Raw genomic sequence first — 27817 nt, forward strand, 5'->3', positions numbered from 1 at the left:
ATGTCTGCTTTTTATGTGATGAACAAGAGCATGCAGTGCACAGAGCCTGAGAGAGACTATATCGCCCCACGGATGAAACTGAGGAATGAAGTGTTGTTTGTCTTGATTGATGGTAAATGGGTGAATCTACTGCCAGTCACCCTTTGTTTCATCGTGGAAACCTTTTGTCAAGAAGACACAGAACAAGTGGAGCATTTAGGAGGAGAACAGAGCACTCTGGGAGGAAAACCAAGTCCTCCAGACTGAGAATAGGATGCTCTGGCAAGAAAACAAAGCTCTACAATGTCTCCAATCACAGAGCAAAGCTATTCAGGTTATTTACACTGATGCCATTCAGTAAAGCCTCCAGAAGCAAAAGAAGCCGTTCCCATTCTTCCAAGAGAGGAACATAGGCTTTCAGGTCACTCCAGGCAACAAAGATCTCCAGGTGGTCCAGGAAAAGAATAGAGTCTTAGAGGATTTTCAGCAGGAGAATAAAGCAGTATCCATCATCTGGAAAGACCAAAAAACCATCACAGTCCATGAAGAGGGCAAAGATGCCAGCTCAGATCTTCAGAAGGACACTGACATCCTGGACTGCATCAAGAGGAGCATAGCCAGCAGGTCGAGGGAGGTGATTCTGCTCCTCTACTCTGCTCTGGTGAGACCCCACCTGGACTACTGTGTCCAGCTCTGGAGCTTCCAACATAAGAAGGACATGGACCAGTTGGAGAGGGTCCAGAGGAGGGCCACAAAGATGATCGGGGGCTGGAGCATCTCTCCTATGAGGACAGGCTGAGAGAGCTGGGGCTGTTCAGCCTGGAGAAGAGAAGGCTCTGAAACTTTCATATATTACTTAGATGTATTTCACCTTCTGGTTATATAATGTGGGTGAGTGTCATAAATTTGGCTAGTGTCAGTAAAACATGTTTTCCAGCATTTTTTTTTGCAAGTTTCTGATAACAAGGCCTAGATTTTCAAAAGAAAATTCATGCTTTTCACACTTAATTTGAGGTACCTTATGTTGGCCATAATTTTCAGAGGGATGGACACTTCTTCCTGGGAATGAGGATGCCAGCTGTGAGCTGAATTTGGATCCTCAGTGGTCCCTTTCTTTCTTATGGCTGACCAAGCTCAATGGCCGAACTGTGTCTTCTGCCACCCACCAGCCTTCCCTCTCTCATATAGGGTAAGAAGTGGATCATTGAAAATGTAGCCTCCCAGATGAGACAGGCCCAGGAAAGTCAATGGGACAGAGAAAAACAAACTGTATGTGCCATATATATATACGTGCTTGCTGTTTCCTTTTCCCAGTCCCACATTTCCACTTAAATTGTTGTCTCTTTCCCTTGTTTAGAGCTCTTCAGTAGAGAACCCATCTCTTGCCTCAGAGTATAACAGAACCATAAAGCAAACATCACCCACCAGAACAGCATGTCTCCTTCTGCCTTGGTTATTTGTAAATTGCCTTAATAATTTTGTACCTTAATTAGGCTTAATTCTTCTCAGATTGCCTTGTTTTGGTACACTTGAATAATCTTACTGATTTCAAGTGAGATTATTATTTGCTGGTAAATGACACTTTTAGGATGCAGTGTGGATAGGAAAGACTACTTAGTGTCTTATTTATAGCTCACTGCTAAAAGAAAATTCCTTTGGTGATCTTTTTTGACCAACTTTTCTTTGTGGCCAGGAATTAAGCATGTCTTTGTCTTCAAACAATCACATGTAGTTATGGAGCTAATAGCTTGGAGGAGCATTGGTATTTCTAGTGGTATCATGGGGCAAGGGAAAGAGCAATGCCCTACCCCCATGCGGCAGAAGACCCTGGGCAGCTTTGTGAGTCTGAGCTGTCTTCCCAGAAGAAAAGACTTGGAGACTTGAAAGCAGGACCACACGTACTGCAATAACTTGCTGTCACATGCTGAGTATTGGGCTGGGGTAAGTATGCTGCGAGGCTAAGCCCCAACAGCCCTCACCAGCCCTGCTCCGTCACCCAGTGGGTCCCCGTCAGCCAGACCACTCCAGGCAGGTGGGGAAGAGATGACCTTCTCTGCACCTCGCTCCTGCTGCTGCTTCTCTTAGGATGTTTTACACCTTGTTCTTGCAGTGCCTTTTTGTTTGAATGTCTGATGATTTCCTTCCTTTGTTTTAAACTGTTGGTAATTGGTATCAACTCAGCAGTCCCCCTGCCACGTGCTTTCTTCAGCTTTGCCTCTGCATCTTGCACAGCTTAGCAGCCACCATAATGTCTTGCATACAGACCAGCTGATGGGACACCTGCAGTTCACCATTAAGCTGCTTTCAGCAGAATGGTCCCATTGACTGGCAGCTCAAAAATTCAGGCCCTGCCTCAGGGATACAGCCCCAGAGAAAATGAAGGGAGATCAGGGATATGTCCTCACTTGTGATGGAAGGGGAGAGAAAGGAAAGAAGTGTCACACTCATGTGGGTGCTCAGGCTGTGAGGGACAATACTTCTGGGGACAACTGCCTGTTTCTGCACTGTTGCTGAAGTGTCGCATGCAATCATAGCTTGAGAGGAGTGGACAACAAGACCAGAGTGAGAAACATGGGTCCGAGCTCATAGTGCAAGGGCACACTCTTAATTTCTTGAATGGTCAGCTGCTCCATTGCAAGTAAGTTTCCTAGAACGATGTTTTGGTGGCTGTTCCTTGACTTAAGCTGGTACTTGGATGTGTATCTGCTGCGCTATGAATGGACATGCCAGTCTCAAGTGATCTGCTGACACAGGAGATTGAGAATCTGTTGATATGGTTATGTTTAAAAATTGGATCTAGACTCAGTTGTGTGGCCAGAGTGTCTGGAAACACATTTTCCTCTGTCTTGGATATCCCCGACACAGAGCAATTTGTGCAATCTTTCAAACAGGATACGGGACTCTTTGGGTAATCTAACAAGACAGGTGCAAGGAGACTTCTGCACAGCAATTGTAGGAGCATTACTGTAAAGCAAAGGGAAGGTTATGGTGAGGTTTACCTCTTACAACAAGACCCAAGAAGCAGATTGTCACTCTAGTTTACAGATGTCTATGTGATTTGGCACCAAATTACATAAAGGATGAATTATCTTTCACCTTGTATTTCGCTCAGACAGCACCAAGGCCAAATACCAGTGATGACTGTTTACTTCAGATGCTGAAAGTAAGGGGTCCCTTCTTCTGCTGTTAGGGCTTCAAGATGCTGAGGCAATTCTCCTGTCATGCTTGAAGGTAAAGGACTGGCTCTCAGTGCTGCAGGGAGGGCTGCGTGTGTCGGGACCAGGGGAGAAGAAGAGGAGCAGTGTCTGTGAGTAGGAGGAGGTGCAGACAGCAAGTCGCTCCTGCTTAATAGCAGGATTACAACTGTATGTAAACAAATACCTCAGGCCTGTGTTGGAGAATGTGTTCATGCTTCTGTGCCTTCAGACACACTCCTTTTTTTTTCCTAGCTGTCTACCTCATGGTGTTTTAATGTAATATTTGTTAAGAGGCAGGAGGGAATCTATAAAGACCCTAATGCCAAGCTCTGGAGGGGAGTAGCGGTAGTGACAAGCTTTGGTGATGTGTTCATATTTTAACAAAGAGATTTGTGTCCTGATAGAAGAAACAAACCACTCCTTTGCCATTAGTCAGGGTACTGATTCCTGCCATGTCCCTGGACGTGGGACATGGACGTGCAGCTTTCCACCAGGCACTCGGGAGAGATCATCTCACCTAACGTTGGGTGTCCATCCAGGACAGGACATCAAGATGTCACCTGGTCACTCCAGGCTTTCTTTCTAGCCTGCAGGAAGAAATGGGCACCTTAAGGCTGTGATTTATCTGACCTCTCTTAGACAAAAGTTTCAGGATGGACTGAGTCCCCAGCTGGAGTCACCTGCTTCTCTCTGTTGCTTCTATAATTGTTTTCAGGGCAGCTAGCTCCAACTTAGACACTCAGTGTGGAGTTGGAGGGGATATATTCTGCTCTCTGAAGGAGGAGCTTGGCGGTTCTGAGCAGAGGAGTTGCTTCACAAGAGCGTGCGCTGCCAGTCCCCATCCCTGGCTTTGCTTTCTATGAGATGCCTTCATTAAGCAGCTGACTCAGATGTCCCCATTGTGTGGGAAAATTATTACTTTGTGAATAAAATTGAGTTAGTTTAGGAAGAACTTAACCATCAGGAACACACGTAAGATCCTCAGGGGAACATGCTCCTTCTCCTGAATGCTAACGATGTTCCTGGAGGGAATTAGGTTTTGTGAGATCTTCGTGTTTCGATTGCTGCTTTGGATCATTGATCTTCCTGGTTATAAAAAGTCTATATCTGCTGTATGCTTTTTGGCATCTCTCATAGAGAAGTTGAGTTGACTCATGCCTCAAAGTTTTCTCAGGTCCATCATGTACTGAGATAGCAATGCCCATAATGACTGCCCAGCACTTAATCTTGCAGAGGACTGTGTGATAAGCAAACTCATGATGCTAGAAGGTACCAAATCTCCAGTCTGTGCTTATTTGGTTACAAACCAGACAGAGTTGGTGACAACAGTGGAGGATGGCTCCTAGGTGATGGGAGAAAGGCAAGTGATCATGAATATTGCTTGATCTACATGAGTATTGCTCAATCTGTTACTCAATGTTGAAGGCACAGATGGTGAGATTTGACTCAGTTGCCTGCAGAGTGCCACAGGATTGCATGGGGACAGTTTGAAACACGGCCCATTCTCTGCTTTGCTCCATGCCCCCAGTGAGTGGCATTAACCACTTCAGTTGGGCACCATTGCAGTATCCTACTGTGATGTAGGTGCTGGTGAGGAGGGCTGGCCTCACAGCTTTTGCAGCCTATTTAAAGTATGAATGTAGGAAAAATGCAGCAGCCAGTAAGTATTTACAGGAACAACTTATTAATTATCATAACATTTAGGCAGGTTTGGGAAAAAATGAGATAAGCTTAATTTTTTTTCCTAGCCTGGTCACTGATTTACAAGTCCTTGGAAACTGATAGCTATTTGGTTTGAAACGGATAGATGTTATTCTTATAGTGCATAATTTACCTTTTGCAGAGAGACAAACTTTCTGTCTCTCTCCTTCTTATTGTTGCTGATTAGCTCCTTATTTTTGCACTACTCATTTGTCAGTACTATTTTAGGAAAGCCGAGTTTTTGGCAAGGTCACCATCAGCTTCTTGCTTCCCTGTAAATTGGATTATTGCCTGTAGCTGGGCTCTGTGCAAATGCTGACTTTCCTGTTCTCATTTCTTATTAGGCAGTCTAATACAGCTGGTTTTGCACTGCCTTCATATAATACCCACCCTGGCCTCTTGCACTTGTCTTAGCAGCCACACCACATCCTCCCATCGCTAAATTTCAATTTAGGATTTTTTTCAAAGTGTTTTGAGCTTCCTTGAGCCCTGGCTTGCTCCTGTTAACTGCTGAAGACAGTTTTCCCAGAATTATGCTTGTGATTTCATGAAGTCTAGGATGTGCTTCATAAGCTGTTTTACTGGCCAAAACCCATGCTCTCCATGGTGGCACGGGCTGTTTGTCAGGGTTCTCAGCAGCCCAGCCTGGTCTTCCCAGTGTCGGTCCCAGTTCAGCACAGAATTAGTCATAAATGTACTTTTAAATGTAGGATATGGTGGAAGTCATTCACTCAACCTTTGTGCTGAAACAGGACTAGTCATCATTTTTTGACATTCAAATTTGAGCGCAGACTACTCACAGTATTCATGTAGTGAGGTACAAAGAAGCGAGGGTGGCAACGCTTCAGATAAGGTGCATGAAGAAGTTGTTTCCTACGGAGGCCATTGGCTGGTTTTAAAGCAGATAGCTTTAAAACACTACTACATTTTCCAAAGTGATATTCATCCTGCCTAGGTGCATGGAGGCAGGCTTACCAGACGAACCCTCTCCAGGGGTGGAGGTCTTTTCCTGCTGGCTGCAGAGAGCCTGGAGTGGCTAAGGTTAGGTGGGAAAAGCCCAGGCCTGAGCGATGGTCCCATCCCTTAATGCACTTGCCCAGGCAGCACCTCAAAGGATACCAAAGGAAAGGGAGGTGGGGGAGCTGTAAGTCACTTGGCAGAAGTCACTTGTCTCACTCTCCTTGTAGGCCAAAAGCAAAAGCTTATTTCCTGAACGCAACATCAGCTCCCCAGAATGATGCCAGCAGATTACAGCCATTCACCCAGCCTTGGATTTAGCCACTGAACAGGTTCTCGGCATTGCATCGGAGATTTCTGTTCTACGCTCCTTGAAGCCTGTGGCAAAACTCCAGCTGAGCTGAGCATCAGCGGGACGGAGTATCGTAGTTACACTGTGCAACCGAATCTCAAAAACTTTGTTGTAAATATACACATTTTAGCTTTTCAGCCTTTCTGTCCCTCTGAGTTAATAGGGGTTTTTTGTTGTTGTTGTTTTGGGTGCAAAAGGTAAAACTGCAGAACTTTCAAATTTTCAGAAAAATAAAATTGACAGAAATGTTTTCTAAATGCAAATTGAACATCTTCTTTTTGATTGTGGGCTATGCCAAAGCTCCAACATACATCTTTGATCTTATGTCAATGTCTGGAGAAATTATGGGATTCTAATATGGAATAATAGATTCTCATTAAGACTTGTAGCTTTAGGAAATTGTTTAATCTCCATTCTCAGTGGCTGTTTCTTTGATGCAGCTGTGACTGAAGGGTCCCAAGTGCTGGGAAAAACAGCTCACCAGCTCAGAACAAAGCTGATTATGTAAATTGTGCATTAAGATTCAGCTTCAATTTAATTTTATTCTGTAAATAAATATCCCATTAACATCCATCTGTTAAAAGTCAGGTAAAACATTTTCAAAACCTCCATTTCTATTGCAGATGTGACTGTACCATAAATAGTGATGGGATGGTGGCACGAGGATGTCAAAGTATAAAGTGCGAAGCACATTTTAAAAAGCAAGGAAGGTGATAACATTTAATTATATTTAAATGGACCTTGTCTGATTGTTTGAGACAGACAGTGTTTCAATTTGTGTTGTACTGTTTGCATTATGCAAAATGCTTTCTCTGATCACCGTCTCCAAGATCACTAATAATTATAGTTCATTAATTCACTTAAAAGACAAAAACATTTCAGCTGATGAAGGTCATTACTGAACAATGTCCAAGCCTTTTGCTTAATATCATTTTATTTCAACAGCTTACTTGTGAGTAGTCCTCTTCCCTTGGTCTAGCTGGTACTCCACCATCAATGATGTAAAAGATTATACCGATCAGAAACAGAATGATGAACCCTGTCAGGTTTTCTAAATTACTCTTTGAAGAGTACGAAAAGGTTCAAGCTCCCTTATCCTATAGCTATTTTTAACTATTTTAAATAATCAGAGATTTCATGGGCACTGCAAAAGAGCACTTGACAAAGAAGCAGGTAGAAGATTGGAACATATTTCACTTATACAAGAAGTGTAAAACTATGCATATCTTTCAGCTGGAGATCAGAAACAGCTTCCTTATATATTCTTTAACATCCTGAAGGAGGAATTGTAACAGTGCTAATTTAATTCCATAAAGAGAATGGAAAAGCTATTTTCTTTGGGACACATTGTAGGGAACAGTTAGAGGTAGTGCATCGCTGTACGCCTCCAAGATGGAACAATCAAGGAGAAATTACGATTCTTCAAGGTGCTATCATGGTGCTTGAATGTAACCTTCCAGTGCCCTGCTATTCCACCAAAGCTCCTTGTTTATAGGAAATCCACACTGTATGTGCAAACCCTTACTGCTTGGTGGAAGCTAGCCTTAGGTATAAAATTGCTTGCCTGTAAATACCTAACTGTTGGTACAACAAAATGCCATATGCCACACTAAAGCCGACAGTCTAATTCCCAGCAAAACCAGTGTGCATCAAACCTTTTTTACCAGAGCAAACAAAAGCAGAGTCTGGCACCAAGTTTCAAGAACGTTTTACTGCTCAATTTAAATGTGTTTGCAAATCATAGAATCATAGAATGGTTAGGGTTGGAAGGGACCTTCAAAGGTCATCTAGTCCAACCCCCCTGCAAGGAGCAGGGACATCCCTGACTAGGATGAGAGCCTCATCCAGCCTGGCCTTGAATGTTTCCAGAGATGGGGCCTCCACCACCTCTCTGGGCAACCTGTTCCAGTGTTCTATAACTCTCATCGTAAAAAATTTTTTCCTAATTTCTAATCTAAATCTACCCCCCTCTATTTTAAAACCATTACCTCTTGTCCTATCGCAACAGGCCCTACTAAACAGCCTTTCCCCATCTTTCTTGTAGGCCCCCTTGAGGTACTGGAAGACCGCTATCAGGTCTCCCCGGAGCCTCCTCTTCTGCAGGCTGAACAGCCCCAACTCTCTCAGCCTGTCCTCATAAGAGAGGTGCTCCAGCCCTTTTATCATCTTCATGGCCCTTCTCTGGACCTTCTCCAACTGGTCCATGTCCTTCTTGTGTTGGGGGCTCCAGAACTGGACACAGTACTCCAGGTGGGGTCTCACCAGGGCAGAGTAGAGGGGCAGAATCACCTCCCTCGACCTGCTGGCCACGCTCCTCTTGATGCAGCCCAGCATGCGGTTGGCCTTCTGGGCCGCAAGGGTGTATTGCCTGCTCATGTTAAGCTTCTCATCCACCAGCAAGATCCAAGAGAGCTCAGCGGTTCTCTAGGTATTGAATATCACAAGCTGTGTCCTCATTCCTGTCCTATTTTCCAAAGAAAGTGTGAGATTGTAGGGACCATAGATACAGCTAAAGAATATGGCTGATATTATGGGCTCTCCCCATGCATCGGTATGCGGTGAATCTGCTTTGACTGTGCATTTTCTCAGCTATCTCAGGCTTTCCTGTTCAACTGGATTTTCTGGCGGTGTGGGTGTTGGGCGAGGATTAGAGGGCCATGCAGCTTTGATCACCTCCCACATCCCCAGCTGTGACAGGTGCAGTCAGATTAGAAAAGGGAGGTTATCCCATTCCACCAGGCCAAAGCCAGAGCTCTGACCTGGCAAGAACGACCTTTGAGGAGGACATGTTAGGAAGGGGCCCTGAGCTTTGCTGCAGTCAGCATTGCTGCCCTCCCCATTGCTGAGAGAGGCTATGAAGGCCGCAATGGATCCCTCCTTGAGTATCCACCTGTCCCTCCTGTTCTCCCCCATGTGAATTGGTCCTTCTGCCACCACGCCTATAGGCATGTCTTGGACAGAAATATCTTCTTCATCACATGCCCTTTAACACTCTGAGGATGCAAAGGTACCCACAGTCTGGGGAAGCCAGACTGTAACAGGGGAAAGCATGTTGAACACCGTTGCTGCAAGCAAAGCTTTGCTCAGGTGCAGTCTGGGAGAACCCTGAGGGGGTTCCTTGGCTCTAACACCATGTGTGAAATACAACAAGCAAACACAATCCTCCTCAAGAAGGTTGGACACCTCATTTGTGACATTATTCAGGCTGGTGTGCTCTGCTTAAGATGGTAGGGGGGAAGTAGCGAATGTTCCTGCTAGGGAGCATCTCCAGAGCTGGAGCATTAGATTGACCAAGACTGCCCAAGAAAGTACTATTTTCTGTCAGCTGTTCTGTGAGTGGAAGACGCAGACTTCTCCTGGGAATAAACACAGATAGAGGGTGGGTGCACACAGTCCATGGAGTTGTTCTTCTCCAGACAAATAAACAGCCACAAACAAAGCATGTGTTGCACAAACTGTACTTGTATAATCAAGATTTCATCTGGTCCGGTTTTCACAAGATTCAGAGGCAAAACGTAAATTAGTCTTCAAAAAAATATTTATCTTTCTCTCCTCTTGACAGCCCACATCACACCTTTGCTCCTCTACCCGTGATGTGATACCGTGGTTATCCATTTCCTCACCATATTCCTCTCCTCAAATTCTTGCCCACTCTTGTCTCCTAAACCCCAAGAGCCCTACCTGGGACAAGTTACTGTAGGTCATATAAAACACATCTTGAAATGGATACTTTTCTGTGTGATGAGGCTCCTGGGGACCCTTGGATGTGTGACTGCTTTTGCTGGTATCTAAAACTGGGCTTAGGTTTCAAGCCCAAAACTGATTTCAGGAAATTACTTGAATGCAGGACTGATCAGGGCTATTTCTGTTCCATTTATTTGCTTTTGGCAGGGATCAAAAAAACTTGCCATAGCTGATGGGTTTTCCATCTTGAGGCAGGCAGACAGCAGCCGGACTCTGGGGCTGGGTGGGCTTGGTGAATGCCCCCTTCACCCTACACTCGCAAAAGGACATTTCCGGTTCATTACGTGTTGTGCACCCAGAATGAAATTCTTTTTAAAGGAGGATTTTTAGAAGACACACGTTATTCTAATCAGATGCCTCTGTGATCTTTGCAGCAGGGTGGCCGGGGATTGTTGGCAAGCTTTATTGAGTATGACTTAAATGCATTAGATTAGAAAGCACTCAATTTGGCTGGTTGTTTTTCCTGATTTGCTTGGCTACTCCAACCATCTCCCCCTCCCGCTCCTTCATTGTGATGGAGATGCTGTGAGTGAGGCTGGCATGCAGAAAAGACTACATGTCAGCATATTCAGGGTCCTAAAGGTGAGGTGCATCTATGATTGCATAGCCCAATGATGAACAGAATTTCAAGGCTTCCTAATTAACCTGTCTAATTTATCTTCCCACCATATGGTAAAGCGGAAGTTAAATACAAGACAGGATTAATTCAAGGCCTCTTTTCAGAAGGCTGGCCTTGCAATTTGCACAGACTCTTTCCACCTGGGGTTGAAAAGCAAGCTCAGATAAAACTGAGGCCACTTCTAGCTCTTTGCTGGGGTAAAGGGGAGTGAGGAGAGGTGTAAGTACACAGGGAAGTGTTTTGCAAGTACAAACATGAAGGTACAATTTTTACAGGTGAAAAATATAATCTCCCTCCTTTAAGACCCTTGAGCCTGCCACCATAACAGCACCCAGTAACATCTCTGTGCTGCCCCGCTTCATTGCAGGAGGGGAACATGCAGTTTGCAGTAGAGAAAGGAGGCAAAAGAAGGGAGAGGGACAGGGAGGGAGCTGTGGGCCACCCTCAGGAGTTGCTCCCAGCCTGGTGGCTATGACAGAGGGGCAGGCAGTACCTCCTTGCTCTGGGAGAGAAGGAGTGAAGACAGAGACCAGAAGGCAGCTGCCTGGTAATTTTTTCTACAGTGGTTTAATAAAAGAGATTCCCAATGACAGTCTGCAGGAAAGAGATTTAAACTAAGAAAGAGATTTAAATCCCAGGCCAGGTTTGATGGGGCTCTGACCAACCTGATCTAGTTGAAGATGTCCCTGCTCCTTGCAGGGGAGTTGGACTAGATGACCTTTAAAGGTCCCTTTCAACCCAAATTATTCTGTGATTCTGTGACTCTATGAACACATGCAAAACAGTCTGAAGGCCTGCCTGTCAATGTCCCTGTGCTTCTAGGACGGATGCTACTGCTAACGCTGAAAAGTGTTTCTGCGTGACACGTGTTTGCAGTGTTATTTCCTAATATGCAATTTGCTTTTAGGTAGAAACCATTGGAAAGATTAAGTTGTGAGCAACCAAGCTTGAAGCAATACTGCAAATGGCACTAAAGGTTCCTGGCAATATGGTACACCTTTCAGCGCAATGTACTCTGATTTAAAGGGCAGCTGACAAAAAAATATCTTCGCTGAGTTTTTCCCTTCTGCTTTAGCAGCTCAGATAAATTATGACATCTCTTGCACTCCTTTCCCTTCAGAGTAGAACTTTAATTTTAAATTTCATAGTACGCTGGAAAGAAAACAAACAAAAGCAAACGGCAGAATAAATCTACCGGGGAAAAGAAAACAACAGAGTCACTCTAGTGACTTTGGAATGTTAGAGGTGGCCACTTGATTTCATGGGTGTTACAGTTTTGTAGTGGTCAGAGCTGCCTCTCTGTGTTACAGTTCAGGCATGAGGGTTTGGCTTCCAGTTTTTACTTTGACCTTTCGAAATCCAGAATGAAAAAAAAAAACATAAAAAAAGAAAAGCTCAGGTAATGGCACACTTTATGGACTTTGACCTGCCAAAGCACACAACTCATGTTGTAGCTCCCACACCATTTGTCTGAGCAAGTAGTAGCAGTGAGGACAGAGCGATCAACATAACATTAACAAATCATTTCAGTCTGACAGGGCTTAAGTTTACTTTTGCTGCAAAGCGTGACCAGTACTAAAAAACAAGGCACCGTAAGCAACACCCCTCCTTAATACCCTCACGTCTTGTTTTCTCACTGGCAACCTCAGAAAGCAATTGGGTGTCCTCCTAAAATGCACGCCATAGCTCAGCAAGGAGTTTTGAGCTCAGAGTGAGAATACTGAGTGAAATCAAATGGTCCTTAATTCTGTCAAGGAGCTCAGACTAGAAAATTAGTTAATTTCTGGCCCCAAAATTTATGAATTTTGTACCAGCAGTGGCTGGCACCAGAAGCAAATCTTTGTCACATGGGATTTCTCCGCTGGCTTACCATTATGATCCAGCCATTTTTTTTTGGAGGACCAGAGACTTTTTGCCTAATAAGAGAGTGGCAGAAGTTATCTCTTTATAACAGCTGCAGGACTGGGAGATGGTGAGAAGGTATTCTAGATCTCAGACTCCAGGAACAGCAAGAAATATCTTTTTTTTGAGGCTGTGTCTTTAAGATGCATATGTATTTAACCAAACTACTCAGATACAGCTTCTCAAACAGTGAATTATGTGGGGTTCAGGGAGATGTGACCCAAGCAGAGGATCACAGCGATGCTGTATCTGTTGGACAAGGGAGAAATCTTCCTTGCTTAAGTGTCCTCTCTACCATCAAGGCATGACAAGGTAGGCCCAAGCTACCTAAGCTGGAACTGCAGTATGGAAATTATCTTGATCCATCCCTGAAACAGCGTCTCTCTTGCTCTTTCCAACAACAACTACACCTTAGGAGAGACGGACCTTGGAAGGACTGACCATGTCTCTCTGGATTCACAAGACACGTTTGAGGGTAAATCTCAAGCTCGGATGTGGTCACCAGTATTCCCAGTGAAGCCAAATAGGCCCTTCAAGGTGTGAGACCTCTCCTAGAGGAGAGGTCCAAAAGAGATCAGATGGGTTCGATGCTAAATGCACACATTTTTCCCCACAAAAAGGGAAGGGAGCTATTCAGATTCAGATAGTGGGCTATTCAGATTCAAGGTGGAGGCAACTGCTCTGTTGGCACCCTAAGCTAGGTGAGACAAATCCTTGGCCCTTCTTGCCCAATTAGCACCATCCCATCCCTCCAGATCAGTCTCACTGACAGAAATCTGTAACGGTCTGCCCATGTCAGCACGCCACAGAAGTAGGTGAGAGCATCAGTCACTTCCTAGCAAAGAGGAAACCTCTAAAAGATGTGCATGAGTACATGCATGTGCGATAATGCGATCCCATGTATTACTGGGTTTATACGGAGTGTATGTGGTGGGTTGGGTGTATGTGCTCCTAGAGGGCAAGGTGCACTAAGTCAAGAGCCTCAGCTCCAGCTCCAAAGGAGGAGGGCAGGTGACTCCAAGGATAGAAAGAGAGAGCTGAGATGTGAGATGATGACTAGCAGCCACTGGCCAAAGCATGTCCAGGAACCTTCTCTCCTCTTCAGAGGAAAGGAGGTGGACTTTAGCCTCTCACCCAGGCAGACACGAAAATCCTGAACCATGTTTCTTTTCCAGGGCAGTCACAGCTGTGTCCTGCGATTCATCATTTGTTGTCCTCATGTGCACACCTCACAAGCGCATCCCAGCAAGGACAAAGCTATTCAGACTAGTCAAACCAAGGAAATAACCGTTACTTGTAAAATTACTGCAAGCTGATTTTCTCATTAAAATTTCATTAATGTCTTTTTTTTTTTTTTCTGACTGTGCTAAATCCCATACTTTTAAAAACGTTTCTTTCTATTATATTTCCATTAACACTAGCCACCATATTAATAACTTGAAAACACAGGTTGGTACATTTGGGCTGTTAATGAGCACTGCCCTCTCCTTCTCAAAATATAATTATGTTGTGCAAAATAAATATTACGGCTAATGCTTTGCATTCCTCCCGTGGACTTATTTTAAAGATATCAGCAGGGTTTCCAGCTGGTCTCAAAGGTCTCATCCATGTTTGGTTTGGAAACAAAACAACACGCAGTTATTGTTGTCTCCATCTGAGCACAGTCAGAGCCCGGCTGACAAAAGAAAAGTGTCACATTAGTGCCGGCTGCTGCTTTGCCATCTTCTCTGGGCTTTGAGAAGGGTCGTTTTGCAGGCAGAGGCTCATCCTGGTGCCCCTCACCGGTGGCATGGGTTTCTGCAGCAAGTCTCCTGCCCCGTAGTGGCTGCACTTCTTCAGGAGTGTTTCTCTGCTCCATCCATCCTCCAAAACTGATCTTTTCCCACTGAAAACCAGCAGCCCTATATGGAGGCACTGCTGATCACAGTGGCTGGAAAAGTCGAGGGAGGGAAATTTGTCAAGGATGTGCCTCTGTGACAAGGAACCATTGGCACCAGTGGGAGCTGGAAAAGGCCCTCTGCACAATTTAGTCCTTCCCTGTTGTTTGTGCAAAGAAGGCTTGCACTCCTGCCTCTGCTCTGGCTGGGGTGCCAGCCAGGAAAAAAATGCACTAGGGGCTTACTGGAGTGAGGAACAGCAGGAGAACACCAGAGGGGAGAGTGTTTCACCATGTGCTGATGTGGAACATCTTCTGAATACCTGGCTACTGCCTGTGTCCCCAACCCCGGAGAACGTCAGGCGTGGCAGGCCCTGGCTATGAAGTTTGGACTCCTTAGTTCAAAACACACAGACACATCCTTCTGGTGTGCTGCTGAGGAAGCAGCCCTCACAACTTGTCCTGCTGACATTAAAAGCAGCTTTTAGGGATGCCAAGATTTGGCTGAATCAGGAGCCTCAGGGAGATCAGGATCACCCCTGGTGTGTGCAGATCATGCAGAAAAAAAATAATCCCTTTATAAAAAAGCTCCTAATGACCAGAGGAGCATGCGAGGCTTGAGGGGGTGGACTGGCTCTGCTTGCTGCAGATTCACGTTGGCGTAGATGAGAGGAGAAGTTGATAGATTGCTTCAGCATCTCGCAAAACACGGTTTAACCCCCAGGGGCTGGAAAAGATCCCCTTCCCTCAGCCTCCCTGGCTGTGTAGGTAGGCTTAGAGTGCTAATAAAGCAGTCAGAGAGCACAGAGGCAGCCTGGTCTGCTATGCCGGGTACTGTGCAAGCAGCAGTGTTTACTTTCGTATACTTTCCTAATTAGGGGGAGAGGAAAAGCAATATCCACGCACGTCGTCTCCCGGGAGAAGATTGAATTTTAACACGTAACTTCAGGAAAAGATAAAGTTATCTATTCTCGGGACCCAGGCTAATCTCACCTTTCCAGAGCGGGGGATTAGGGTTAGAGGTGTAGGATTTGCAGTTTTAATCAGGGGAGCCTTGACAACTTTAATTGTCTGCTCCAGATTACTCTGGCATCTCTGTATCCTCCCATCCCTCTGAATAATGAGGAGCTGCAGACTGAATCCTATCTTATTGATACTGCCGGACTTTCACGGCTTTATGAAAATTGTCAGTAACTTAGGCTGCTGCCTCTCTTTTCAAAGAAATATGAAGGTTTTGTTGGCTTTGGACTCTTGCCCTATTTCCTTCATTGACCCAAAGGATTTAGAAAACTTAATGAACTTTTTTTCTACTGATGGTGGGAATAGCAGGTCCAGTCCTGCCTGACTTGAGAGGTAGTTGATAGATGGCCCAGGGCAATGGAGAGGAGAGAGGAGAGGGAGAGGGAGAGGGAGAGGGAGAGGGAGAGGGAGAGGGAGAGGGAGAGGGAGAGGGAGAGGGAGAGCGAAGGGAAGGGAAGGGAAGGGAAGGGAAGGGAAGAGAGAGAAGGGGAGGGGAGGGGAGGGGAGGGGAGGAGGAGTCTAACTCTCTAACCTCACCATGAGTTTAAGCTCACAACGTCAGGGACCCCAAAGCTTTAAGGGGAAAAAAAAATAGCGTTCTTCAGGACTGGATGATTCAAGAAATTGATGAATTATTATAGAGGCATGGTTTTGTTTTAGTTTGGTTTGTTTTACCTACAAGAGTATTTTGTTAGTAGAGGCCAATATATTTTGGCAAACCACTATTTATTTACACAGGATGTAAACAAAATCTTATTCCCCATATTGAAGTAGAAACAAACACACCTGGTATTTTCCTGGCTCTGAAATCCCATTCTGGTGAGTTCTGTGACCAAAAAAAAAAAAATCTCTTCTCTCTTTGCATGGCCAGCCTACCACCACTGCACTGACTTACTGCTGTCAGTGCCCTTACGGAGCAAATCTAGGGGATCAGCTCTTGCTTGTGCAATCAGAAAATCCCATGACCTACATTAATTAGCAATGACCAGACCTTGAGATGAAATTAGTTTTCTTGACTGAGGAGCTAACACAGTGTCCACCTACCCGACAACATATTTGTGGTCATATATTGATTTTGACCATGTTTTACCATTGTGCTTTAGTGAAGTTTGAGGTGGACTGTCTGGTTATATCCTTGAGGAAGGGAAACAAAGGAGGAGAAATGAAGAAAGACCTGAAAGCCTTGACCTTTTCAATCTTACAGAAGACCTTTTCAGTCTGATTTGACATAATCCCCTGCGTGAAAACCATCAGAAGCTATGAGACTTCTTGCAGTGGGAAAATTAAAGCAGATTCCAGAACTTCAAAAAGTCTCATGACACCAAAGCAAATCGCGACTTTCCAGCTGTCCCATATGCCTTGCACAGCCAGGTGCTTCCACCTGACCTACAGCTGGGCTGGAGTCATGGCTCACTTGCTGGCCACCACTTATCCCTCTCATCATCATGAAATGAGTACTTTAGCTTAAGTTTAGTGGGTCTGTCCCAAAGATGACAATAAGCAGCCCCAGAAGAGGTCTGAAGAGAGGCGACAAGGGCTTCCTCTGCCTGGGAAGTAGAGCACATGTGTGGGAAGGAGTCTGGCTTGGGGCTCTTGGAAGCAGGGCACACACAGATGTGCAGCAGGATCCAGCAGCTGGGGACTCTCCTGGGTCCAGTTTTCTAGATGTAGGCATGATAAAAAAAACAACCCTTTCACCTTGGAGTGGGTCTGAGGGTTCATGGTGTCTCACAGAAGGACCTCCTACTTTCTAGGAAAAAAAAAGCTCTGAATGATTTCTCAGGAGCAGCAGTGATCCAGAAAGGGGGGAAACGTGCACACAGAAGGCTTTCTAAGTAAAAAAAAATAATTACTTCCTCAGTGTTGGTGTTTTTGTATGGATTGTACTAGATGTGCTTATGTTTGAGGTTGGATACTCTCAGCCTGGGGGTATCAGGATCTCCACTGGTGCATGAGGGCTGCTCTGTATTCCCTGAAATGTTCTGATATAGCCAAAAAGGGCCTTAAGAAGCTGACATTTTAATTCCTGGGAGAAAAACCAAAATTTGCAGAAGATTCTGTTGTAGCTGTGCAAATCGTTTTGGATTAATCTCAGTCATGTCAGTGATCCTGGCAGGGTGATAACTGGCCTTTTTCCAATTTCTCCTGTATTGCTTGATGTAGGACTGATCAGCTTTCAGTCAAAGCAGATATTTTTATAAATAAATCTGGAAGAAAACTGAGTTTACATTCAATCTCTTTGTCTATAATGCATTTTTCATTGATTCAATAAGTGTGCAGAATGAATTTCTTCTGAGAGTCTTTATTATATTTGTTAACAAGAGCACGGCTATCCCACTGGAGCATTTTTACCATAGTATTTTAAATACAGAGACGTTTTAAAGTCTCAGTTCCCCTCATCAAACTTAGTGGCTTAAAAAACGTGACTCCATGTGGACAGTTGCAGGCATGAAGAATTTCTAAAATAAACCCTACTCATATCCTTCAAGAATCCACCCTTGTTTTGCCTGTAGCTCTGGGAAAGCCACTTCTTTTTTTCACCGATGTCCGCAGCCTCCTGCATTACCCTGTCACTTCCAGAAAATAGGATTTCTCACCTACAGATGGCAAGAGGAGGATAGCCGTGAACATTAGGTTGAAATTACTTGTCAAGTTTGATCAATTCATAGAAAGACAAAATCCCTTTTGAAAAGGCACAGTTGATTTTTGAAGATTAGTAGCAGTGTCCTTGCAGCTCCATTGTTTGGGGAAATTATACAAGGGTGCAGTTTATTACCTAAATGAAAGATACATTTGCATGTAGATGGTACACAAATTGTTTCATTCGGTGCTGGATGGTGCAATAAACAACCCCTCTCCTATACACACACACACACAAATGCTCACACGCATTCACCTACCCAGGACTTACGGCACAGAAGGTGGTTCTTTTTCCTTGTATTTTCTTTTTCCTTTTATTGCCTTGTAAGTATTATCATATGACAAAGCACTAGGGAAGGAGTACATGAATCTATTAAAGATAACAAAGCTCCATTATGACCTGAAAGTCAGGAAAGCAGGCAAATAAATCTTTCATAATGTGGACTAGCTGGTCCCTCGCTCTTCAAGCGAAGAAGAAGGAGTTGATCTTGAAATGAACACTAATCTGAATCCTGCTATTCTTGTGGTGACTTCTTGTTGCAGCAATTTCTTCTTACAATTTAGTCATGTCATGATGCATTAATTACCATCTGTGTGGCTCTCTTTAATGGCAGCATTAAGAGACAATACCTGTTTTGTTCCCTCCCGGAGTAGCATTTATAGGAGACAAGCGTGCGTGTGCCAGAAAACACCTCCTGATCTGCTGCGTGCTTTATGGGCCAGCGATGTAGGCTACAAACAACAGGCAGTTGGCTGTCTCTGACAGGAAAAAAAGCTTCCTGCTTCCTTCTAGCTTCCTGCTCTGATTTTCAGCCTGGAGATGTGGTGCACAGTCCTGTGCCACGCAACACCCTCATCATGCCCAAACCATTGGGCAATTTTGCTGGGGTGCACTGGAGCTGGGGATGGCTCAGCCTCACCGGCAGCAGCTGCATCCAAGGCTGGATTTTTGTTCTGCTGTGCCCATGCTGCTCACAGATGCGAGCAAGCCCTTCCCACTGCCCTATCTCTCTCCCAGCGTGGTGGGATGTCTCATCCCCAAGCAAAATCCAAGTGTGAGCCATATGGAGAGCTGGGGAATCAGGTGTCCCACGAAAGCCAGTGTCCTCGGCTAACCTGGTGCTGCCAAGTGGGTTTCAGGAGAAGAAGTGACCAAGTTGAGGACATGGAGCTCCCAGTGGTGCCTGCAATGGAGGAGAGCTTCCATCATGCACGAGCTCATGGGGGACAGTGTAGAGGCTGGGAAAGGGCCATGAGGCTGCAGAAATGTCCCTGCCTTGTGGAAAGGTCCAGCTGGAGCTCACAGTCCATCTCTTGCACAAGCCACATGCCTAAGCTTTGAGCTGGAATTAAAAAAGTGTGGACACTTCAGCCCCCATCACCTACAAATTGGGGAAAATCAAAGTTCTGTGTAAAAAATATTTTGATCCCTCATCTTGGGCTGTGTGGAAATCCACCTGAAATGTTATGAAAGCCCTCTCTGACCCGCTTTGTTTGCTGATCATGTGCTAGCAGCCTTACGATAAATAAAGCAGCTCTCGCTTCTAGTCTTTTTCTCCTTTGTTCATTAACATTTCATTTCCCTAAGATCAAGGAGAAAAAATTGAAGACCCGAACAGCCTCGTGTTTCTGAACACTTTGCAGCAGCAGAAAGAAACAAACCCTTTAAAATATTGCATTTTCAAAAAGAATCATCATCTCATCATACAGACGGTGTGTGCCAGGCCTTCATTAGCATCCTGGTCTATTTTTAGACTCTATTCTTGCTGTGCATTAAATTTGGTGGTATTAAAGGAAATACTGCACTGCCTTCCCCAAACATCATTTCGATCCACAAAAAGCACTCAGCTCCCTTCCTGTGTTGGGTTTTAAGTCACAACTGCCTTCTCTGCAAACTAGCGACTGCTCTGCAACCAGTAGTGTATTTGTTCATGGGGCAGTGGAGGAAAATCACCTGCCAGATCTCCCTCCTCCATCATCAGCTCTGTTTTTTGTGTCTGGCACAAAGAATGTTGTTAATCCTGAAAGAGATGCAGTCCTCCTCTTTAGACCTTGCTGAAACAGATTCTAGGATTGCACTGGCAGGCCAGAGAAAATGAGGACAATGAAAGGAAAATTTTCTGTTTGTTGCTGAACTGGAGATTGATGCTAACCCACAGCCCAGGATGGTCCTGTGGTAATCTTTGGTTATTTTAGCATACGGCAGGAGGGCAAGCACAAGGCACCCTTCACTTCTAGCCTGCAGTGTTTGGGGTAGGTTTCACTCCAGTTTTCCTGGAGATTTGAACCACCAACAAAGAGCGGAGGTTGACGTGAGCAATGTAACAACTTTATTCTTTTCCTCCCAAAGCAGGGGTCTAAATAGCTGAAATGGGTCATAGAATAGTTAGGGTTGGAAGGGACCTTTAAAGGTCATCTAGTCCAACCCGCCTGCAAGGAGCAGGGACATCTCCAACCAGATCAGGTTGCTCAGAGCCTCATCCAACCTGGCCTTGAATGTTTCCAGGGATGGGGCATCCACCACTTCTCTGGGCAACCTGTTCCAGTGTTCCACTGGAAAAATTGTAAAAATTTTTTTCCTAATATCTAATCTAAATCTATCTCCCTCTATTTTGAAAACATTACTCCTTGTCCTAAAGGGTCAAATCCTCAAAGTGCCCCTATCTCTACCCTCTGTAAGAGAAAGTATTGGTGACCTGTGCAGATGCAGGCACTTATCTTCCAGGTGTCTAAAATCAGAGGGGACAACATCCATGCTTCGTGTCCAAGAGGAGAAGCTGGTTCTTGTAGTCCCTTCAAGTTCACTTTCTTTTGCATATATTGCAGAGAATTTCAGGGGCCTCCGCTCTGGAGCAGATGCAGTTTTATTTCACTGTTTTGCTGAATTATTTAACACAAGCTCAGTGTCCCTTGCAGCTAGGTTCCAGAGGAATGAGTGGTAATGAGGCAGTAATTTGTATAAGAGATAACAGGTCAGCTGAAGGTACCCTACTCTGAGAAGAGTGTGGAGGTTGCTCCGATAAACCATGAATATTCATCTTGCATGTCTGGTCAGTTTTGATCACTCAGCTCTTTTCAAGGCAATTTCTATCAAGCTTCATGAGTGCCTGAAACAGGTTTTGGCAGTAAGAAAGCAAAGAAAAAGATTGATGTTAAAAGGAATTGACAGGCAATAGTGTTAGAGATCCTGCCCAATTCTGATCTTGCAAATAACCAACCTGAAATTAAAGAATTAATCTGTGAAGGTCCTTGACAATTCATGGGGTAGAGCTAAAGTATATTCCCTGTTAATTGTCCAGAAGAATAAAACAACCAAACAAAAGTCAACTCCTAAAGCCTTCAAGAAATGAGGTGCAGCTTTGTGATGTTTCTATTTAGTGACATGACAGAAAGATTAGAAAACTCCAAGAATCCCTTTCTTTGTTTCCCTACATGCCTAGCTTTGGGCTAGACACAGGATCAAAGCTCTGATTCCTAGGTGGGTTTTCAAGCTCCTGCCATCAAAAGCAAGCTGTGCTGAATCCAGCTCATGAGAGCAACAGAGGACCCAATCCTGGGGTACTGAGACTTGTGTTTTGCCTTTGGTGACGGTGACACTTTTCTTTTCAAACTGGTTGTGACTGTGGAAGATTAAAGGTAGGCAATAACAAATTGTAAGGCAACCTCTAGCAGGCAGTGCACTTTGGCAATTGCTCTTTTCTTCCTAATATTTCATTTCTACCCTCTCATGATGCACTACCTTCTTCATAAAAGTAGCCCTCCAATGCAAGCAGGTGATACAAGCTGAGAATGCCAAGTAGGACTTAATGGCATTTTTCATGGCAGGCATTATGAAATGTTTTACAGATACCAATAGAAAGGTTTATTGCCACTCTTTCATGTAATACATCATCATAAGGATTTCTAGAAAATTATACACATTGGTTCAGATTAAGTAATTGTCTCTGAGTGTCATTGCTTGTTGAAGTAAAGTACTTCATACAATGTAATGCACTAAGTATATGTCAAATATTTGAGAAGGGACAGTGGAATATGAACACTAACAGATACAAGTATATGTCAAAAAATGTGTGGAAGAAAACACTGCTTAGGATTTGTACAGTAAATTTCTTACCTATTCCTATGCCACTTTCTTTACTTAAACTCTAATCTGGTATACCTCACCTGGGTTCAGGCAGGTTATCCATACTTCGACTCTGTGCTTAGTTCTTCCCTGTCCATTGAAATGCTGAAATGTATGCAAAGATCTCCTGACTGAAGTCCTTGGAAAAAAATTGCAATGCATTTGTCCTTAAATGAAGCAGCCACTCCAGGAGCTTTGCCATCGTAAGGATCTCAAGTGGCACAGCCTTGTACTGCTCATCCAAAAAGGAATCATTTCAGTTTCTCAAATGATGAATTTTCTTGAGGCATTTGAAGAGTGATACTGCTTGAATTTTAAAAGAAAAGATGGGCTTTTGAAGACACTGTCATTGATGCTCACAGATGAACACACCTTAATGTCTCAGAGGTTAAGTTAAACATTTGGATAAAGTGACCTGAACTGTAATTAAATCATGGAGTAGTCCTGTTCCAGAAACCCCTCTTCTCCATAGTCCTCTGCTGAGCTCCAGGGATGCCCACCCTGCCAGTCCAGCTCCAAGCACTCCTTATTGCACTGCTTGATGCTTCTTTCTAACTAACTGAAACTGGAAGATTGTCTCACCGTCTCCTGCTGTTTTTCTGCCTGCTGCGTGCTTTGCAATGCCTTGTGCTAGTTTGCCTTAGGGTTAAATATGTCCATCCTGGGAAATGACACTGTATTGTGACATGAGGCATCTAACACAAGGCTGAAGAGATAGTCAGGATCCCCTAACCCTTTGGGAATACGAAGTCTTGTGCAATTGTGTTGATGTAACATAGAGGTGGTTTGGGTTCACTTTTTCAGCTGGAAAAATTTCTTTTTAGAAGAATTAAAGTGAGGGCCTTTAAGAACCGCAAGGGAATGGAATTGCTACTTGTGGAGGAATAAGGATAGCTTTGTGGGGTGTTTGGGCTGGAGGCAAGGCTGCTTGCCAGGGAAGGACACTGCCCTGAGATGGGTTGATGAGAGGACAACTAGCTCCTCTGCCTTGCGGGTGGCATACCCCATGACGGTGTTTGAGCTGGAACTGTAGCCTGAAGGCTGTGGTTCAAGGGACTGAGGACCATTCTCAGAATCATGTGTCACCATGACCACAATCAAAATTTCCCCCAGATAAAGTGATTTGAATGCGATTGTCACCACAGGATGAGAAGAGAGCAGTAAGCCTTAGGCGTTTTATTGACAACGGAAATACTTCCCAGCATCACCACCGTTACTTCTGCCTTTCCCTAGAGGACCTGAGAACAAACATTGATGCAGCTGAGGAGTCAGGAGGACCTTTCCTGATCACAGCCTCATGTGGGAGCTAGCCAAAAGCAGCCCCTAACTGCACAGCCCTTTTCCAACACACTCCCACTTGACAACAAATGAGTCCCCAAGCCAGCTCAGTTAGTGCTTCTCTGATCAGAGATGACTGCCATTGAATCTTTTAACATGCAATTACACTTTGAAAGGTCAGTCTGTGAAAATGGTGCCGTGAGGCTCCATGTTTATTGACTCCCTTCCCTGGGCAATTTGCTCAGTTTACAGGTAATGAATAAATGCTGTTCTTGGCTGCTGCCCAGCCCAACGCGTCTGAAAAGCCAAGCTATGTCAGCTCTCTGCCAGGGCATTATCACCAAAACTAAAGATTACTCCAGGAAAACTTCTTGACCTGTAGCCTAGGAGTGTCTTTTTCCTGCCACATTTGCATTTGGGCACTTTCCCATAATCCCCCCTTATCAGCATACTCCATTTCTTCTTGTTTTCAGCTCCTGATGAACTCCACCACTCCTTGTATCCGCTTTAGATTTTGGTGCCATTTTCTCCCAGTGTCAATTTTCATCTGCAGTGTAGCTCCTAACCTGTCTGTGATGGTTCAGACCTGTCTCTAGAACTGGCTGCTGTATCTACTCAAGGCAACCAGGAGAGGAAAACGGGGTTTGTCATGTTAGACAATATATCAGCCTTGTAGATGGCTCCAGGATGGGCAGCTGACCCACCATGGGCTGAGCAAGTGACTTAACCTGGTAAAGTGGTGAGACTGTTATGGCAGGATGGCTTCTGATACTTGTGCTGGCTCAGCTGTAGTCGGGTCAAGGCCCTCACAGCAATGCAGTGTGACGATAGCTGCTTTACAGATCTGGGGCTGGAAAGGATCATTCTGATTTTGTGGCTGAATGGTGCAGATGGGGTTTCCGCAGCAAGCCTGCACCTGGGGAGTATCACCAGGTCTGGAGAAGAGCTACACAGAAAAGCAGTCCTGTCAGTCACTGAGGAACTGAGAGCCAAAGCGTGGCCCATTTGACCCGATACTCATCGAGTCTGAATGGGAAGTGCAACCATCACCGCATAGGGAAACGACATGAGTCATGGTAGGGCTTTCACTGAGGTTTCAACTTGAGTGAGGACGAGTGCATTTTGCAGAAAGAAATCCTCTGTTTCTCTCTGGATGGGAAAGTTAAGGCTTATATTCAAAAACTTCTTAGTATTTGGGTCTATGCTGCTTGTTTCTCTCTATGCACAGCAATGGGCCCTCCAGGACAGACACCCTCGTGGTGCTTCTATGCTGGCCTCAGTGCCCTGGACACCTGCATGGCCGGTGACTCAGCTCCAGTTCCTCCAGGTTTCAAGCTAAGAGAAGAAGAGCAATCAGGAGGCATGGGTGAGATGCGATCCAGCACAGACAGTATGGTTAAATGCTCGCCCTCAATATATTAAGGACATATCTCATGCAGAAATGTTTCTTCAATGTGACTTCTCAGTGTATACATAAATACCAGTCAACATATGTCAGTCCCGCATAACAGGCTATGGGGCTGGTGAGTCTACCATAACCCACAGACTGACTGTCACCATCAGCAGGTACAGATGTACACAGCCGGAGGGCCCCAGCTTAATCTCCGCCAGTTTTCGACGCGGGAGTTATCATGCACAATTGCTGTACAACAGTAGCAACAATTTACTGGCTGTCAGGAATGCAGCCAGTCCTCTTCAGACCTGGGGCTATCCCCGTCTTCTGCCAATCCAGCAGAGAAGTCGCATGGAGGCTTACCCAGAGGAGGCTAGATAAATCTCCTTGGCAGCTCTCACACTGGTCACACCGTTCAGTGGATATTTATACTCTTTTTTTTTGCAGTCCCGGTTAAGTCTTTCTCTGCAAAGACTCTGGAAGTGACAGCACAGGGGCTGTGACATGCTGAAGTTCAAACCTCTCTGCCTACTGGAAATCCTTTTCCAAGGACATGTGTTACAAGAAACTGCTGTCCACAGGCAATGGCAATATATTTCTGCTTCACTCAGGACTCTCCTAGCTAATTTGTTTTAGTTCAGCATTTCTTTGAGTAATCAGGGTAGCCCTGAGACTGTCACTTTTCTGGATATCTTCTTCCACATCTCAATAAAGAGAAAGCACAGGCACCACCCGAAGCTGATTTTGAGTAATGATCCCTTTCAGTATCAGCTGCTACTTTAAAAGATGTTATTAGCCCTAAAAGGCCTCACTGCATTATTATTTTACGTTAGTATATTATACAATCATTCATTTATATTACTGTACTTTCCAGAGGCCTTTCTGTGGATCAGAACCCTACTGCAGAAGGTGTGGTAGCACCTAGCCATGTTTTGTAGCCTACTGTCATCTTCAGAAGCCAGAGATCCATATCCCAAAATAGGAGTCATCTGATGGAAATATGAATCAGCCTAACGTTCCTGTGCAAGATCCTGGTTTAATTCTCAAAGCTAAGGGAGTATCTCACACCGGTTTTGTCTGCTGTTGGACTGAACATCTCTAGAACTGGTGGCATCCGGTTGTGTGATCCAGCCATTTGCCGCAGTGTGATAGGAGAGACCTGAACTGATCCCTGTGAGTGTATCTAGTGCTCCTGCTGTGAAAGGCAGAGGTAAAGACGTAGGGCTTCTCTGTATCCCTCCCATTCACACACATCGATGAAGCTCACAGAGTTTCAGTGGAGCCTTGCTGTCTCTTGCCCTAACACCACCTTGGCCTAAAATTCAATATTAGTAGATTTTTAGACAACAGTCTTAAAGTCATAAAAGGCTTCAAGCCAGCTTGAAGCAGGGATTGTAGCATGAAGAAAATATTTACATAGGTTGTGCTTGTGACTCTGGACTCCCCCTGAACATGTAGGTGATGTAGTGCTCTCCCCAGAGTCTGCTGGCCAGGCAGTCCAGTTTGAAAAGAAAGATTATTTCCAGACTTCATATGTGTTTCATATGTGACAGTGTTTGCTTTACTTTCTAAAGCGGTCTCCCTTAGTAGAGAAAGGAAGAATATCTGACTTTCTCTTGAACTCAAGCCAATAGGACCTGACTGGTAGTGAAATGACTCTTGCTATGCAGACATCCAGTCTGCGGTAATAAGGAAAGTGCTCTTAAGATCACCTGAAAACTCTGCCCTACATCTCATGTTTGCGTTTGAATAAGTTTATTTCTTCGGCTAAAAGCTCTGATTTTTCAGCCTGCACCACATGGATGTTGAAGCAGTTCATCACTGTTGCCATGAAAGTTCAAAGCCATTTATCTTCAATAAGGTTACTTGATGCAATTTCTAACAGCAAGAACCCCTCAGTCCTGGGGCTTTCTACAAGATTAAGTGATGTATTCAGATAGGCAATGTCTCAGGAGAATTTTCGGTACCTGGAAGATATAAAGCTCTTCCTAGTCGAAGGGCATCGGGCTTTGCAATTAATGTTTCCCATTTGCCTTCCACTACGGTTTGTTAGGCTCTTTTTTTGAGCCTGGCATCTCTTTGTGAAAGTACTGTGAGAACAGTCATCTTCACAATGAGTGCTAGTTCTTGTCTTTCTCTTGAAGATGATCACTGCCTACCTGTCCTTCAGATGCATGTTCTGGAGGGACAGAGCCCAAAGAGGGATAAAAAAGCTCTACATTAGTTATTACTTTCGTGGCGAGAGAAAGAATGAGTGATCATAGTCCTAATCAAGGGTATGAGGTATAGGTTTAATTTGATGTTCCACCAAAGATTTTTTGGGTGGTTTTCAGCAGATATTTTCCTACCTTGGTGGGAGCTATGCAGGTGAAGGACAATAAAACTGTTCAGTGCTAGGGCTTGGAGGAACCACTAGCAGCTGCAGATAGCTGAGTACTGATCAAAACCAGAGGAACTGTGGGGCAGGATTTGGGTTGGGTGTCTGCACTCACTATGCACCATCAGGGCCATCCACACGCAGACCCACAGCACTGAGGGCTGATCCTCTCATCTGTGCTGCTCCCAAGACAAGGCTCCCAGCATGGTTTCTGACGGGCTCTTCTCCGATTAAAGTGTTTTTCAGGTGCATTATCGGCTAGAAAAATAGATGAATCACCTATACTACAGTACTGTTGATTGAGTTTCATTCCTCTGATGCTCAAAAGAGAGAACCATGCAGCAGTATCTGGCAATTTGTAGTAAACCATGCATTTTATTATAACTCTTTTATTGTCCAGAGTTTACCATCCCTCCTTTCTTCAGTAGCTCACTGGCCTGTATTCATAAAGGATGCTATGAAACGGAGGATGTGATATCAGACTCCGGTGGGAAGAGGACTACTGCCCTACTTCTCTGCAAGCCCTCCAGCTGGCGCTGGCACAGTGAGATCCTTTGTCATCTTCAAGACGATGAGACTCAGGATGTTTCAGCTGATTTATAAGGAGCCGTGGATATATGATGTGAGCTTAATTCATAATGGGATTGAGCTGAAAGCAC

General features: G+C 44.7%; 1 protein-coding gene across 1 annotated transcript; it reads left to right on the plus strand.

Annotated features, from left to right (window-relative positions):
- On the plus strand, positions 1 to 27761 carry CBY2 (chibby family member 2). The gene is given in 5 exon segments (XM_086757490.1): positions 1 to 125; positions 127 to 613; positions 23256 to 23409; positions 24617 to 24754; positions 27559 to 27761. Coding segments are annotated over 5 exon segments (1107 nt in total).
- Positions 27762 to 27817: the final 56 nt, after the last annotated feature.

The sequence above is a fragment of the Chlamydotis macqueenii genome, chromosome 1 (assembly GCF_036417535.1).
Source record: "Chlamydotis macqueenii isolate bChlMac1 chromosome 1, bChlMac1.mat, whole genome shotgun sequence".
Lineage (NCBI taxonomy): Eukaryota > Metazoa > Chordata > Aves > Otidiformes > Otididae > Chlamydotis > Chlamydotis macqueenii.